At 51.0% G+C, this 14,681-nt stretch overlaps 4 protein-coding genes across 4 annotated transcripts; 3 read left to right on the top strand and 1 right to left on the bottom strand.

Annotated features, from left to right (window-relative positions):
• Positions 1-1,062: 1,062 nt before the first annotated feature.
• On the top strand, positions 1,063-2,929 carry STEHIDRAFT_140371 (MFS general substrate transporter). The gene is made up of 6 exons (XM_007305928.1): positions 1,063-1,251; positions 1,306-1,387; positions 1,439-1,732; positions 1,791-2,388; positions 2,448-2,627; positions 2,693-2,929. The coding sequence occupies exons 1-6, from the start codon at positions 1,148-1,150 to the stop codon at positions 2,854-2,856; spliced, it is 1,422 nt and encodes a 473-aa protein (XP_007305990.1). The 5' UTR covers positions 1,063-1,147; the 3' UTR covers positions 2,857-2,929.
• A 3,018-nt stretch (positions 2,930-5,947) lies between these two features.
• On the top strand, positions 5,948-7,544 carry STEHIDRAFT_122774 (uncharacterized protein). The gene is made up of 3 exons (XM_007305929.1): positions 5,948-6,087; positions 6,174-6,419; positions 6,483-7,544. Exons 1-3 carry the CDS (start codon positions 6,009-6,011, stop codon positions 7,367-7,369), a joined length of 1,212 nt encoding a protein of 403 aa, XP_007305991.1. The 5' UTR covers positions 5,948-6,008; the 3' UTR covers positions 7,370-7,544.
• A 215-nt stretch (positions 7,545-7,759) lies between these two features.
• STEHIDRAFT_122775 (uncharacterized protein) lies at positions 7,760-8,766 on the top strand. The gene is made up of 4 exons (XM_007305930.1): positions 7,760-7,818; positions 7,904-7,969; positions 8,029-8,529; positions 8,584-8,766. The coding sequence occupies exon 3, from the start codon at positions 8,038-8,040 to the stop codon at positions 8,506-8,508; it is 471 nt and encodes a 156-aa protein (XP_007305992.1). The 5' UTR covers positions 7,760-7,818; positions 7,904-7,969; positions 8,029-8,037; the 3' UTR covers positions 8,509-8,529; positions 8,584-8,766.
• A 4,430-nt stretch (positions 8,767-13,196) lies between these two features.
• On the bottom strand, positions 13,197-14,665 carry STEHIDRAFT_122776 (terpenoid synthase). The gene is made up of 7 exons (XM_007305931.1): positions 14,467-14,665; positions 14,239-14,399; positions 14,043-14,161; positions 13,802-13,974; positions 13,727-13,747; positions 13,421-13,674; positions 13,197-13,356 (listed from the first exon to the last, which is right to left on the bottom strand). The coding sequence occupies exons 1-7, from the start codon at positions 14,645-14,647 to the stop codon at positions 13,315-13,317; spliced, it is 951 nt and encodes a 316-aa protein (XP_007305993.1). The 5' UTR covers positions 14,648-14,665; the 3' UTR covers positions 13,197-13,314.
• Positions 14,666-14,681: the final 16 nt, after the last annotated feature.

Genomic DNA, 14,681 nt, shown 5'->3' on the forward strand with positions numbered 1-14,681 from the left:
ATGCTCATGCAATTTGATTTCCATGCTTTTCTCTTGTCCTCCACCTCAGCTCAGGCTATGATCCTAACCATAATGCTTGTCCGGTTAGTGCATAGGAAACAAAGCCAGCTGCAGTATATCTGTAACGTCTTTTCTACCGGTTTAACTTCCGCTATTCTTGGATTGTCTAGCTGGTTTTCGCACTTTTCGTGGCCTGACTGGCATCCGACAAGACTCAGGCTAACTTCAAACTGTCTTACATTCGCTTTTCGTCAGGACAGGTATCTGGTGGACTCATCCAGCTATGCAATGCTGCTGTGTGTTGTGGCGTTATCGTGGCATTCCAATGCCCGGTTCACGTTGTCATTGCTCAGCGGCGCCACAGTGGTGTACATGTATGATACCTCGAGCTCATGTGCAGCGGGCTTGATATCCATTGGCTAGTAATTGTGATTGATGAAATGCTTTCAGCGATATGTCTCCGTCGCTCGGTGTTATCATGATTGTTTTACCACCATGATTGGGCATCCTCGAAGCAACCATGGCTGTCTGTGTGCCACAGCGGACGCAGCTGCCGGCGGTAGTTTCCTTAGCATTTGCTGAACAACTCAAGACCTTCCGTTCTTTCAAGATACCCCGAACCTCGCTATAATTATCTTGTGTCCCGCCGTCAGTCTCAAAATTGTACATCTCAGACTTCGTGTCTCAGTCTTATAGCTTCCCGGCAATGTCTTCCTTACCACATACTATCTACCCCCTTTGGTGAAGACCGCAACAAAATCTGCTTCAGTTCAGTCTGCAGTACTGCCGTTGCTTCCAATCTTGTCGTGCCTATTTGCGGCTGAACATTCAACGCATAACGGCCGCATATGATCATGTGTGAGTCTAATTTGCATCTCATATCCGTCACGCGCTCATATGATACGGACCATAATCAGTTTCTGTATATTCCGGGCACCGTAGTGCACCGTCCGGAAAGGTGACGAAGCGATATCGCGGTTCGACTTCTCGCAGAATAAAAGGACGCTGTTACATCGTGCCATGTTCTGTTCTTCCTGACGTCTTGCGTCCACCTGTCCCCGCATCCTCTCCTTCTCTGTCTGGGTGCTTCTCTCTCTCGCGGCTCTTGACCAACCCGCTGCAGCCTACTTTCTACAGAGCGAGCGCCATGTCAGGCAAGGACATCGAAAAGGCGGAGGAGTCGTACGTGTCTGAGAAAAGCTCTGAGGGGAGTGGATCTCCGTACGTCGTTGATGAGGAGGCAGAAAGGCGGTGCGTCCATTTCTTTTCTTCCTGCACACTAATAGCAAGTTGACCTATCCCTAGGCTAGTGAAGCGCCTCGACATGAGGATTATTCCTGCTTCCATGATTATCTACCTATTATGTTTCCTCGACCGGTCAAATATTGTAAGTCGCACTCTCTGCTTTCATCGTGTTCGGAGATTCAAAAGGGATTAGGGCAACGCAAAAGTCCTCAATAGTGATGTCGGCGACTCCCTCATGCAAACTCTCGGAATCAGCAACTCCGACTACCTCACGGCTCTCATGATCTTCATCGTTGGTTACACCATCTTCGAAACGCCCTGGACGTACATGATAAAGAAGTTCCGACCGTCTCGGACGTTAGCCCTGCTGATGTTTTCGTGGGGCCTTTTAACTATCATCCTTGGATGCGTGACGAACTATGGTGGACTCGTCGCCGTACGCTTTCTCCTTGGCTCGTTCGAAGCTGGTCTCTTTCCTGGTCTGGTGGTGAGTACATTAAGCAGACCTCTCGTAACATTGTTCATGTGTCTGACATCAATTTCAGTATTATCTTACTTTCTGGTACACTTCTCGAGAACGTGCCGTCCGCATCGCTCTCATTCTTGCCTGTGCCACCCTAGCCGGTGCATTCGGTGGTGCCATCGCATACGGTGTGGGCCACATGAACGCCGCCCTCGGGCACGAAGCCTGGCGCTACCTCTTCTGGATCGAAGGCGTCCCCTCCTGTGTCTCCGCCCTCCTCGTAATCTTCATCCTCCCCGACTTCCCAGAAAACTCAACCTGGCTCTCGCCCTCCGACCGCACCCTCGCCTCCGCCCGTCTTCAAGGAATGGCCTCCCTCGGACACTCCACTATCACATGGGCCGAAGCTAAGCAGACGCTGTTGGATTGGAGACTTTATCTCCATTATTTGGTGTATATCTCGATTTCGGTCCCGTTCTCGAGTATTTCGTTGTTTGCGCCGACTATTGTAGCCGGGTTAGGATATGAAGGGTTGGACGCGCAGTTGTTTACTGTGCCACCGTACGCGATCGCTTTTGTGATTACGGTGGCGGTGGCCTGGGTTTCGGATAGGTATGAGGCGAGAGCGTGGGGGGCGTTTATCTCGTTGGTTATTGCGGGTGTCAGCTTTTTGATTGAAGGTGCGTTCTCCTGCGAAGGTGATTGCGCGTAATGCTGATTTTTGCATGGTTTGCTCTAGGCGCATTACCCGGCGATTCCTTCAAAGCACGCTATGGCATGCTCTGCATGGCTGTCACTTTCTCGTTCGCCAGCATTCCACCTCTCCTCAGCTGGCTCACGGCCAACTTGAGAAGCACGGGGGCTTCCACGCTCGCTGTGCCACTCAACGTATCAATTGGCCAGCTTGGCCAGATCGTTGGTGAGTATAGGATCGGCCTCGCATATTTTTCAAAGCAGCGCTGACCAACCGTATCGCATATGTAGGTGTTTATATATTCAAGTCAAGTGAAGCACCAGGGTACCCAACAGGTCATTTCACGAATGCCGGGTTTATTCTCGAGGGTGCCGTTGTAGTACTCGTTCTTCGTTATATCTATGTGCGGAGGAACAGAGCACTCGCACCTGGGGAAAGGTTGTGGTGTTTGTAAGATTAGGGTCTCGTAGTGAAGAACTATAATTTTTCGTTCCTCTCTCAATGTATTACAGTAACGATATCTGCACGACTGTATACTTCAATGCCAGAATAAATATCGCTATGGCATAAATAAAACGAGTAAATACGTACCCACATACTGTCCGGGGTCTTCGTTTGCTTGGGAGTACACAAGATTAGATCGGGGTCGCGTGGGATAGGTTGCGTGCCGTTGAACAGGGGTCGGGGTCCGCTCGAACTCAGGCTAGTCGCGTCTCCGTCAGGTCGCGTCGTCTCTCCCCCAGCCTCCCCACCACGACTTGCGACACATATTTCACACTCAATCCTGTGTAGGGCACCTCTACATAGACTTAAATTGTGAAGGATAAGAATGGCACGGGCATCTAGGGCTACTGCTGTCGAGAACGACGATGAGGGTCCGAAGGAATACGTTGTTGGTGCGCCAGCTGTTCCATGATCGTCTTGCCAATCAATCGTCAACCAACTGATCATCCTGCCTGTGCATCTGTACAGAGGAGATTTTGAAGGCCAAGGTCGGGAAGAGGGGCTCTAAGAAGGCTTATGTGCGTATAGTCACTTACACTGAGATTCGGGCTCAATATTCTGCCCTACTTACTTGCCTTGCCTACGAGATCCAATTCGTTCGCGTTGCTTACTGCTGTCTCAACAGAAATACTACGTCAAAGTACGCATTTGGTTTCGTGTAGCGCGTCGCAATAGATCTCACGTATATTGGCCACCCGCACTCCCCTAGTGGAAAGGCTATGGCCCTAAGGACAACACGTAAGTATTTTCCATATATATCTCAGTGTTTTGTTACAGAAATGCGGAATGTCTGACTTGCATTACGTAGATGGGAACCCAGAGAATCCTTCGCTAGCTCTCCAAAACTCTTAGACCGGTTCTGGGCTCGATTCGACAAAGGGAAACCTCAAATCGCCACCTTGAAAGGTAACGAAGAGCTCACGCCCGGCAAACCTGGTACGTCCGACCAACAACATCCACCCATTTTATCCACACATTGAGCATTGCGTGCTATGTAACCTAGCTGTAGCTATCGAGGACGACGACGACGACGAAGAGGAAGAAGCTCCAAAACGCACACCGAAAGCCAAACGCAAGAGCATCACAAAGGAAAATCCTTCGCCTGCTTCGACGAAGAGGAAGAGGGGAAGACCTTCGGCTGCTGAGTCTACGACGTCTAAGAGGAGAAAGAGCAATGCGTAGGATGTCTAGCGTTCAGTGTTCGCGCGGGACTTATTCTTCACCTTCGCCTTCTTGCTTCGGAATGGCTGTGGATCGCTTTTGTTGTGCCACGAATTAAATATTGTGCGCTGCCGGCTATCGAGGGCGAAGGCTATTTTTTTACGAACAGTTGGCCTTATCTGAAAGACAGGGTATCCTCCATTATGCATATGCATGTTGACGTGTCACATTCTGCTGTTTCGCCGTTTCGCAAGCTCGCGTGTAACCTTAAAGCCATCCGCACCTTGTTCTGGAGACTGTTGAATATATCATCCTTCTACAGAGATAGTCTTTGGGGTCAACAGGCGGAAAAGCAAAACCCCCTACGTTTGGGACTGTATTTCCAGTTAACCGACAGGACGTGCCAGGGTTTGTTGATTCCTCCCAGAAAGGGGCGTGGGAACATAAGTCGTCCCGTGGGAAAGCGAGACACCCGCTCAAGTTGAAGTTGGCCGGCCACTTGCTTCACTTCCGCCACCACCCATCTTGTCTTAACACTTCTCATTCTCATCTCACTCTACCCCGCAGTGCATTCTATTTATTCCTATTCAATCATGAGAAACTCTCCGAAGAAGAGAACAATGTCTGCAAGCGGTAATACGGACAGCGAGCCCGAAGTTTACGAAGTAGGCGAGTGCTCCCAAGATCTCACATCCTCGCCTCTTGTTTGCTGTGGCGAACAGAATAGAACTCTCGCCCCTGTAAACAGCATAATACTGCTTCGGCTAACATTTATTTTTGTTCTCACAAAGAATACATCATCAAGGCGAAAGTCGTTCGATCCAGGAACGGCAAGAACGCTTGGGTAAGTTCAATAGTATATTCGCTCCTAATTCTCAATAATAGTGTGCCGAAACAACCCTTTAACGTCAATTTCTTTCGATATGATAGAGCTATTATGTGAAGGTAGGCGATACTTTGGGATGCATCGAGCCATACTGCGCATTAACTCCTTCTTTTTGATTCTCAGTGGGAGGGTGAATGGGGTGACCAAACAAGGACGTTCGTCGTCTCTTCTCCGCACCACACGATGTCGCCAAACTAACAAGTGTGTTTCATCCAGCTGGGTCGACGCGAAAGATATCGTAAGGGGTTGTGCTACGCTCATTCGAGACTTTTGGGCGAAAGTGAAGCAGTCGAACGAGGATTTCGAGTCACAAAGCTATATACCGAAGGCCAGTGCATTTGAGGAAGACCAGGAGTTCTCTATTAACCAAGCCCGTAAGTCCATAAACATACCCGAGTTTTGAAGAGATAGCATACTCACGTCATTTGTCTTCTTGGACCTGTTGCGCTTGTGGCACCAGCCCGTGTGACGAAAGCGCACTATACGATTCCCGAGTCGAGTGCAGGCAGAAATTCTGCTGCGAAGACAAAGTCGTCACGTCGTTCAGGACCCCTTCTCGAAGCAGCTAACGACCTGGGATCCCCTCCTAAGAAACCTAACACCTCTCCTGTGAAGCCTCCGGAGAAGAACGCGATGTCTACTACTCCCATCAAAGGTCATTCGGACGATATCCATGTCAGCTCGGACACACGTCTCCGAGGTGGTACCGCTGTCAATGATAAGAGACTCAGGACTCCTCGTCGCTCGGAACTCGTTGTTGAAACGGCAGAGGACCCAGAAACCGACCTCAGGAAACCCGTGGCCACTCGCGGTAGACCATCGAAGAAAGACACCGATTACACAGGTACGTCATTTTTATTGTATATGTTGACGTGCGGTGTGCTTGAATTCTTTGGCATTTCCACCCTCCAGCAGCTCAGACGACTAAGCTCCGATCTCGATCCACGACCACGACAGACTTGCAGCTTGTGAAACATGCTGCGCCACAGTCAAAGGCGAAGGCCGAGACCCGCACGTCTAGGTCGAGCCTTCGTCAGGATTCTGTTATCGAAAAGATGGAGAATCCGGATATGTTATTTCGCAAGGTAAAGGAAAGATCTCCATCGAAATCTCCAGGGAAGGCCTCTACGAAAAGTGAGCATCTTAGCTCGACTTTCTGGCGTAGTGGTGCCTCGCACTCATCTCTGCCAAAAATACTGATTATGTCTTCGCCCAACCAGCTAGAAGCCCTACGAAATCAGACGGTGAATCTCGAGAGATCGAGCCCAAGGCCCAGGGCAGAGGCAGAGGCAGACCACGCAAGACCACTGCTCCTGTACCTCAAGCGCCCCCGAGTCCTGTTTCGCCGAAGCGCAAGCGAAGTCGATCCAAGTCTCAGTCCCGAACACCCGCTAAGAGGGTTAGGCTCAGTCTGCCTTCTTCGGGGTCGAACGTACGCCCGGATGACGATGTGTTTGCAGATGAAGGTCAGTTCCGTAGATTTAAGCGGATATTGAGATTGCTACTCACCTACGACATACATATCCCAGGGGTCTCATCATCTTCGGCTGCCATTATAAACGACATGCTCGGTATCGAAAGCGATACCAGCGACATATTCGAATCATCGCCCTGGAGTTCGCGGTCAAGGTCGCGATCGACCATTCGTTCCGCACCACGGAGACGGTCCAGTAGAATCGCATCAAGTTCGGCCTCACCTAGAGGCCGCCAGTCGCTGCCAACAGCCTCCCGTGGTCGATCCAGATTATCCATCTCCACCCTTCCCGACGAGATAGATGGTTCAACTTCGATGCCCGGATTCTACCAAGGCGAATTCTGTGTCTATGCCATGTCCGACTCCGCGCTGAAACGTCCTGCACCTGGACTGCTCAGCAGAGTCTTTTCCACCCTCTCTCTTTCCTCTGGCACTTCTGCCCCCGAGCCGCCCGACTATCCTACCCTATTCGGCAAGATACGCGCCTTGGACGGGGATTCTGGCGCCCTTGGACCTGGCTCGGATATTCGAGCTCACTTGTCCCTTCATCCTTTCGCCTCAGAGATCGGACCACACAATAAGTTTTGGGTTCTCGGTGACGCTTCCCTCGACGCCTTATTTAGCGAGATCCAGAGAGTCGACGACATCCCTTTCCCCGGAGGGACTCATCACAGCGGTATCGTGGCTAGACTGTTAACTCCAGAGGACAGAGTTGGGGTGGAGGCCTTCGATGGTGAGTTGACATTGACGAGGGTGTGGACAGATCAGGTTGATATGGAAGCAGACGAAGATGAGGGCATGAAAGAGAGTGCTACCGGAGAGTTGTTCGAAGGGAGGTTTAGGCTGAAGGTCGAGCACAATATGGAGGCTTGGAGTGAGGGGTACGGGGAAGGTGTTGAGTGTGACTTCGGATTTTGGGCTGTGAGGGCAAGCGAAATGTGATGTCGCTGTTCTAGGACCCTCTCGCTATCAGTCATGACTATAATTATGATCATACTTTTACTATGGTAGTTTTGGTGTTACTATTGGGGGTGCCCATGTTTTCCTATCTGTGTATACCCTTCCTTTTCTTGGTTTTGCTTCGAGTTCTCGCTATGTTCTTGCTTGGTATCGTATGTTACTATGGGATGGATTCATGGTTACTGGGATTACCATGGCTCAGAATTCAGTACTCAGTACTCAGAAGCCCAGTCGTTTGGACAGCCTTTGGAATATCGCCCCAGTTTCGTGAACTTTTAGACTCGGGCGGGCCCGACCGAATCGCTTACGCGTCGGTGGCTCAACAACCGGCGTCTACAGGTTGATCCTGGTCCACGTCCTTTCACGTTTCTCAAGCGGGGCATAACCCAACGTGCCCTTCATTTGACAAGAGCTACACCTGATAGTGAGAAGTACGTATCTACATTCTTCGATCAACGAGTCAGAGCTTTGGACTGACGGTATTTGTTATCTTATACCTTATGATCGGACTCGAAGGTGTCCACGTTTCCGAAAGAACACCCAAAGGACGCCCGTCTTTTATCTGCTAAATATTTTGACTCCGGACGTTTATTAGATCCAGTTATTCATTGTAGTGTTTCTGATGCAATTTGATTCTGCAGGCTTTCGCCATGATCCTTTACATCGTCCTATACGACCGTGGTCTCCCCGGGACTTTCCACTGGGGTCTCATCCCATCTGACGACGTTCCCATCGGTCCCGTCATGGTCTACCATATCACTGATCTTGACCCTCATCAACCCTGCAAAGTCGGGCAGTGGCGTATCGCCCACGGCTTCGACAATCTACAGGAAAACATCCGTGTCGTCGGTCTCGTCAGACTCCCACCCATTCCAGAGGTTTCGACGAAGGACATCGCAGAGTTCATTGAGCAGTACGATGCTCAGCCGGCAAAGAGCATGATTTACGGTAGAGCGCCCTGGTCGTGCTCGAAGTGGGTCATAAGGGTCATCGAGGATATGGCAGAGGCGGAGTTGATAGATGTCCCGGTTAGGAACTTGTATTCGAGGATCCTAGCTCGCGGGCTTAGTCTGACAACACGGGAGCCTCGCTCAGGACTCCGTATGATTGACCTGGTATGACAGAGCTAGATGGGTTATGAGGTACGTGGTGATCCCTTTCTTTACTACTTCGTGTCGTTGGCTAACTCCTGACAGGTAGGGAGCGCGGACTTGTTCTATCGATATTTTCTGTTATTGGGTTTCTCATGGTCTCTGTTGTGGTTTGTCTCTGTTATGGCTCTCTTTATGGCTTACGTTCTATTCTTGTCACGTCGCATTGTCCTCTAGCTTTTGCTGTGCTTTAATGTCGTTTATGTCACGGACTATGTTCACGATTTCTATCGCTCTCTTTTGCTTACGGCTTCGACTCTGGGTCCGACTATTTGGGCGGTAAGGCATAAGGGCTCAGACTATCTCATTCTCTGTGGGCTTCGGCAACGACGTGCGTACCTGCACCGTGCGTTCTTTCTCGCCCTCTCTCTCTGTTGTCGGACGTGAGACTAACACTCGCGCAGCGTGGTTCCCGACAACGCTTCGAGCCGTATCATCCCTAATCTTGTTACTCACCAGAAGCGGTGTCCCTGCTTTGTGTTCGCTCCCAAATCTGATCATTTTCAGTGGATCACGTCGCTACATTCCCGAAAGGGAAATGTGAAAGCCTACTTTACGCCACCCAACTCTCCTCGCCAACACCATGCAGTCACCTCGCACACAGCATAGGACGTTTGTTCGAGCTCCAGTCTTTCTTGTTGCGATCGCTCCTTCTGGTCAATAAGCTACTCATTTCTCTTGTGTATATCCAGGCGTTATAAGCTCCATGGAGCCAGGCACCACCAGCGACTCCCTCCTGACGTCACGGAATCGGTCGTCGACTTTGCACCTCAGAGTGACGACTTAAGGCCTCTCTCTTCAACTGACTTCTGCCACCATCCCTCCCATATCACTATGGGCTTCTCATTCTCTAAACCTCAGTCAAAGTCTGACGAAGAGACGGAGGCCCTTCTTCAAGAAGGCGAATCCCTGCCGAGCCCAGTCTCCTCAGCGGAGGCCATCATCGACGTTGTAGCAGCTCTGAACGCAGGCAAGCTACCGTCACAGTCTCAGATCAATATCATTTGTCAGAAACTGCTTGAGTCGGGATGGTTGGATACGAAGAGGGCAGGAAGACTGGGTGGGAGTATGACGGAGGTGCTAAGGAATTCGAGAGAATTGGTGAAGGCCGTGAAAAAATTTGGGGTACGGAAGAATTGTGAGTGTTCATCGTTGTCGTTTCCTGCTCCTTCAATACTGGTCACTCAATATATTACTGGATTAGATGACGATCGGATTCAAGAGTTTGTATACCATCTGTATCACCTTAGCCCGTCCGCCGTCGGGTTTAGCGTAAATTCTGAAGACCCTTCCGGCGAAGCTGGAGACGAACCCTCCGAAGCTATGAAAGACGCGCAGCAGCTCATCGCTGCCCTGCGGCGAACCATCCGACTTGTCCTCACTTCCTCTGTCTATCGCACACTACTCTCAGATTTGCTCTCGGCCTTTTCCTCTATCCTTGTTGAGGCAGCTCAGGACGTCAAGGTAGCCGCGATGAAGGTGCAGACGACGGCAGAGGCTTTCGAGATGTCGGCGAGAAGGGATGAGTTGACGGGAGACGACGTGGATGATGTGGTCAGGGACGCGAGAGCAGTGCAGGGTGATTTAAGGAGGACGAGAGACGGGATGTATGAGAAGGGTGGACTGAAAGCCAAGTGGATTTTTGTTGGCCGGCTTCAGCAGGTATGTCTGCATTTCACCTTGAAGTCTATCTATTTGCTTATTCTTCGAATCGTGCAGATTTTGTTGTCCGCACATGATGACAAACGGAACCGTGACGCTCTGCGTACGCTCCTGAAACTATTCCGTAAATACGCCAAAGAAGATCCAGCATCCAAGAACAAGGGCAAGGGGAAAGCTGACGAAGAAGTGGACGATGGACCACAGTACTCTATCTGGACGGACGAAAGTCTCGTGATGATCTTTCAAGACCTGAAACTCGTCCTTGAACGAGCTGCCGGTGGCCACTCGCTCGACGAAATAATTCGGCTTGTTCACCTCCTGCTCGCAGACTTCAAGTCAGATATCCAGGTAGGAAATGCACCGAAGCCGGCCAGTCCTAAACCTCCATCTACAGACGCTCCAAAAAGGAACGAGAAACTAGATAACGAGGTCGCAGGGAAGAGCGAGTCTTCTGCCGAGAAACCTGCCTCCGCAGATCAGCCGCTTGGCTCGACGGTCGATTCCCTCTCCGCCTTGATGGCAGAGTTTAACCGCCCTCCTCAGAACGACGAAGTTCAGCGGGGCGATACGCAGTCTCCACGGATGCCTGGTGGGCTGGACTCAAAGAATGAGCCCACGGATACCCCGTACGCCCCTGAGCAGACGAACTTTCCTTCGTCCTCACCCTCACCATCTTCCCCTTCTCTATCACACACCCCCTCGCCCTCTCCGGAACAAGGAGACCCAACCGTCTTTGACGAATTCGGTGAATGGCTCAACCATGCTCTGGCCAGCGCCTACTTCGTCGACTCCCCTGAGTCCCGCTACCAGCTCGAGAAACTCTACGACGACCTCCAAGACCAACTCCACCGATCAGCATCTGGCTCTGTCTCCGACCTATCGCCAGGTGGACCACAACCTGAAGATTGGAAGACTCACCTCCGACAGCTATTCTCTTCCCTCTCATCGTTCCAGGAAGCGCTCTCGAACGAAAAATCCACCCAGAACCTCCTCTCCGCGTTGACCACGCTCACGCGCTCCCTCACCCAATTCAGCATCAAATCTGTGCTAACCGCGGATGCGTTGGCATGGTTCGTATCGAGGTTTTTCGACATCATGAAGAATTCCCCCATGCCGAGGGTAGAATTCGTCAGTCCCTTGGTCGAACTCGCTGTGGACGGACTGCTCGTTCGTCCTTCCGAAGGCGATATCAGAGCAGACGTACGACCTGATCATATCAGAGTAGAGAATAATCTGGTCGTAGAGGCAGATGGCACGCAAAGCTGGGATTATGGTCCTCTAGATGAGGAGGAAGATGAGGGTAGTGAAGATGACGAGGACGGCTGGAAGGTAAATGATGGTGAGGAGGCTTGGGTCATCGCGGATAATGACGAGGATGGGGTGAAGGAGCCGAAGCATAAATGGAAGGTTGAGAGTAAGGACAGAACAAAGGTTCATATGGATGGGCTGAGGCTTTGTGCAAAGAATGTCGGATATTATTTCTTATACAAGGTATGCTCGTTCTTCTTGGCCTCTGCGAATATTCTGAACTTCTATGTTCCAGGGCTTCATCGGCTATGAGGACTGGGGCTTTGCCAGTCTCGACATTGGGAAACCAGGCGCAGTAGGGGAAGGCGCCATCATCGACATTGAGATCGAAACCTCCGACATCTACGGCCCTCACTCCCACTCGGACTCACAAGACCCAACTCCCGATCGCGCTTTTACGGTCATAGACGTCAAAGTCGACCTTCCAGGCCTCAAACTTTCTCTTGAACAGAATAAGCACTGGTTCTGGCAGCCATTCTCGCACTCGATTCTCCGTCGCGTTCTTCGCAGCCTGTTGGAAGCGCAGGTAAGAGCTGGGTTAGAGTTGTTGTCAGACGTGTTAGCGAGGGTGAATAAAGGAGTGCGAAGCCGAGGACAGGATTTCGGAGAGGGTGGGCTGAGTGACACGGGAATCGATATGCCGAGTATCGAGGACTGGTTGATCGAGTTGGGGAGTGTCGTTGGGTCGATGAAGAAGCCGCCTTCTGCTGAGACGAACAAGCAGCGTGAAGAAACGGCCAATGAAGGAGACGGCGGTAAGGGTGGCGACAGGGTGGAGAAGACGACTGTGGCGACGATAAAGGGCATTGTCAGAACCACCAAAATCTTTGATAGCCCGGAAGACTCGGGCGGCGAGGATTCGTCCTCTGCATCTCCCAAGAAGGAGACCTCGGTGGCTGTTGGTTTTGGTCCGATGGTTGTGGCGGACAAAGGCCCCATGGCGGCCAACCGAGAGGAGTGGAGTTCCGTGCAAGATGAGGTAGCAAAAGACGTGGAAAATGCGCAGGATAGGGCGAAAGATATGCTGAGGATGAGGAAGGAGCTGGTGAGGAAAGGAAGGAGGGTAGAGGCGAGGGAGGCTATTGAGACAATGAGGGATGGGTGGCGGAGTGATGTCTTCAATTTCTGATCAAATCCTACCGGATGTCCAGTGTTCTTGAGGCTTCATGTTATATCAGCCGTTCAACTTGTAGATCTTTCTAGTAATATGATCTGAGTTATTACCCATTTTACCGACCAATGACTGACTATCTGTGTGGCGAAGCGTTGAGCCAGTGGTTTCCGGCGTGTTCCGACGTGATGTACTTTTTTCTATCTCCGCACTTGCTCTACGCCATCATCATCTCTCCCGCAATATGAGTGGGACGCTCATCGACTAGTTTTATCTCTTGGCTCATTCGAATATCTAAGGTATGCCTGTCTCGGTACGCCTTCTTCTCTGTGACTTTCGAATTCTGTCCCTTGTCAATGGGCCTTGCCACAGGCTGAGCGACGGTCATCGCTCTGACTCGTCGCCCCCGCCGACGTCGATCTTGACTTGACTAGGTATGATCAGTCGATCAAATATTCTCAACGCTGAACTTTGTCAGGCGGGGCGCTCATTCGAAGACTTGTCTCTCTGAAGCTTGACTATGGCCCCATGATGACTCCCACGGTGCGGCGGGATACCAAAATACAGTGTTTCGTACCATCTATCATATTCTTGTTACTGCCTAGGACTACACGTACATGCCTTAACGCTGTGCAGGTACTACCTCCAACTCGATCAAAAGAGGATGGACAGACTCATGGCTACACGGCCGTACTCTAGGGCACAGTCACCTCGCGACCCTCTGCATATCTCGTAGACTTTACCAGCAAGAGGCAGCGCATCAGCAAGCAGTAGAGCGGGAGTAGATGGGTTCAAACATACATGATGATGCCACCAAGTATTCCCTGCTACGATATACGGAATCGTTTTCACGAAGGTCTTGCAATCCTCGGACAAATGAGGCGCCTCCGTGACCTTGAGGCACATCTCGCGCAGCTCCTCTTGACGTTTCTCGATCGCGTCCAGCACCTGTTTCATTGCCTCCTTCTCGGTGCATCCTGACCACTCTTGAAGCTTTGTGATAACATTATGCGCGCCGGATCCTTCATTGACTTCCTTGACGTACGAGGAGGCCTCTGCAAAAGCAATGTTCAGTTATGGATCATATCAATGGATACGATGGCTCACCATTCCTCAGCACACCAGCCTCTGTTGACGGTGATCAGCTAGTGAGCTATCATAGCTTTCAGTTATGTTGCTTACCTGACCCTAAAACTTGCGCTCGTTTGACAAGGGGATCGTCGAGCTCCTTTCCGGAGACAGAAAGCTCCATCGCGTAGATGATGTAACGGAATAGGACATACACGCCCACTTCGCCCGAGCGCAGGTCCAGGAGCTCCTGCAGAGTATTATACCCCGGTGCCATCCTCTGCACTCTGTCAAATACACAAACGGGCGTCTCAGTGGCGTACACAATGCATCATGTGGCGGTTTGGCAGGGTACCGAAGATACTCCATCATGTCGTTCACCATTCTGTCGTAGTCTGCTTTGGGCATATCGTCACGGACGGCTCCGTAGAGCTCTGCGGAGATATCGGAGAGAGTCATCTTGCCGGCTTGGGGCTGAAATAGTAATGGGGAAGTGTTCAGTCAGTTCTCGTCATACCGAGGATAACAGTGGAAAGGGGTAGACCACGTACAGGCTTGATGGGGACTTCGCTTGGAGGCGGAAGGAGGGCCATGACGGTACTCTTGTCGAGCTTCATACCGTTCTTGTCGACCCAGTCATCGAAGATGAAGTAAAAGACGATGAGGATGGAGACTTTGCGCATCTTCTCGTGGTCCCTTGCGAACGAGACGACTGCGAAGGACGTGGAGTCAGTATGAGGATGCAAAGGGTATGGACAATAGACAATCATACGACATACCTCTGCATGCATACGCTGGGATTTCCATCCCATTGAAGTGTTTCACTTCTGCGTCGTTGTTGAATGGGAAGTGCTCAGCAACGTAGTTGTTGCAGTATTTTATGATTTCTGCTTCGCGGGGGTAAACATTGATTGGAGGGAAGCTCTCCATCGGAGGAATCTCAGGTTTCGCAGTAGACATGTCGAAGCTGCAAGAGCAAGTCGTTGGATGAAGT

Source organism: Stereum hirsutum, assembly GCF_000264905.1.
Source record: "Stereum hirsutum FP-91666 SS1 unplaced genomic scaffold STEHIscaffold_10, whole genome shotgun sequence".
NCBI classification, from domain to species: domain Eukaryota; kingdom Fungi; phylum Basidiomycota; class Agaricomycetes; order Russulales; family Stereaceae; genus Stereum; species Stereum hirsutum.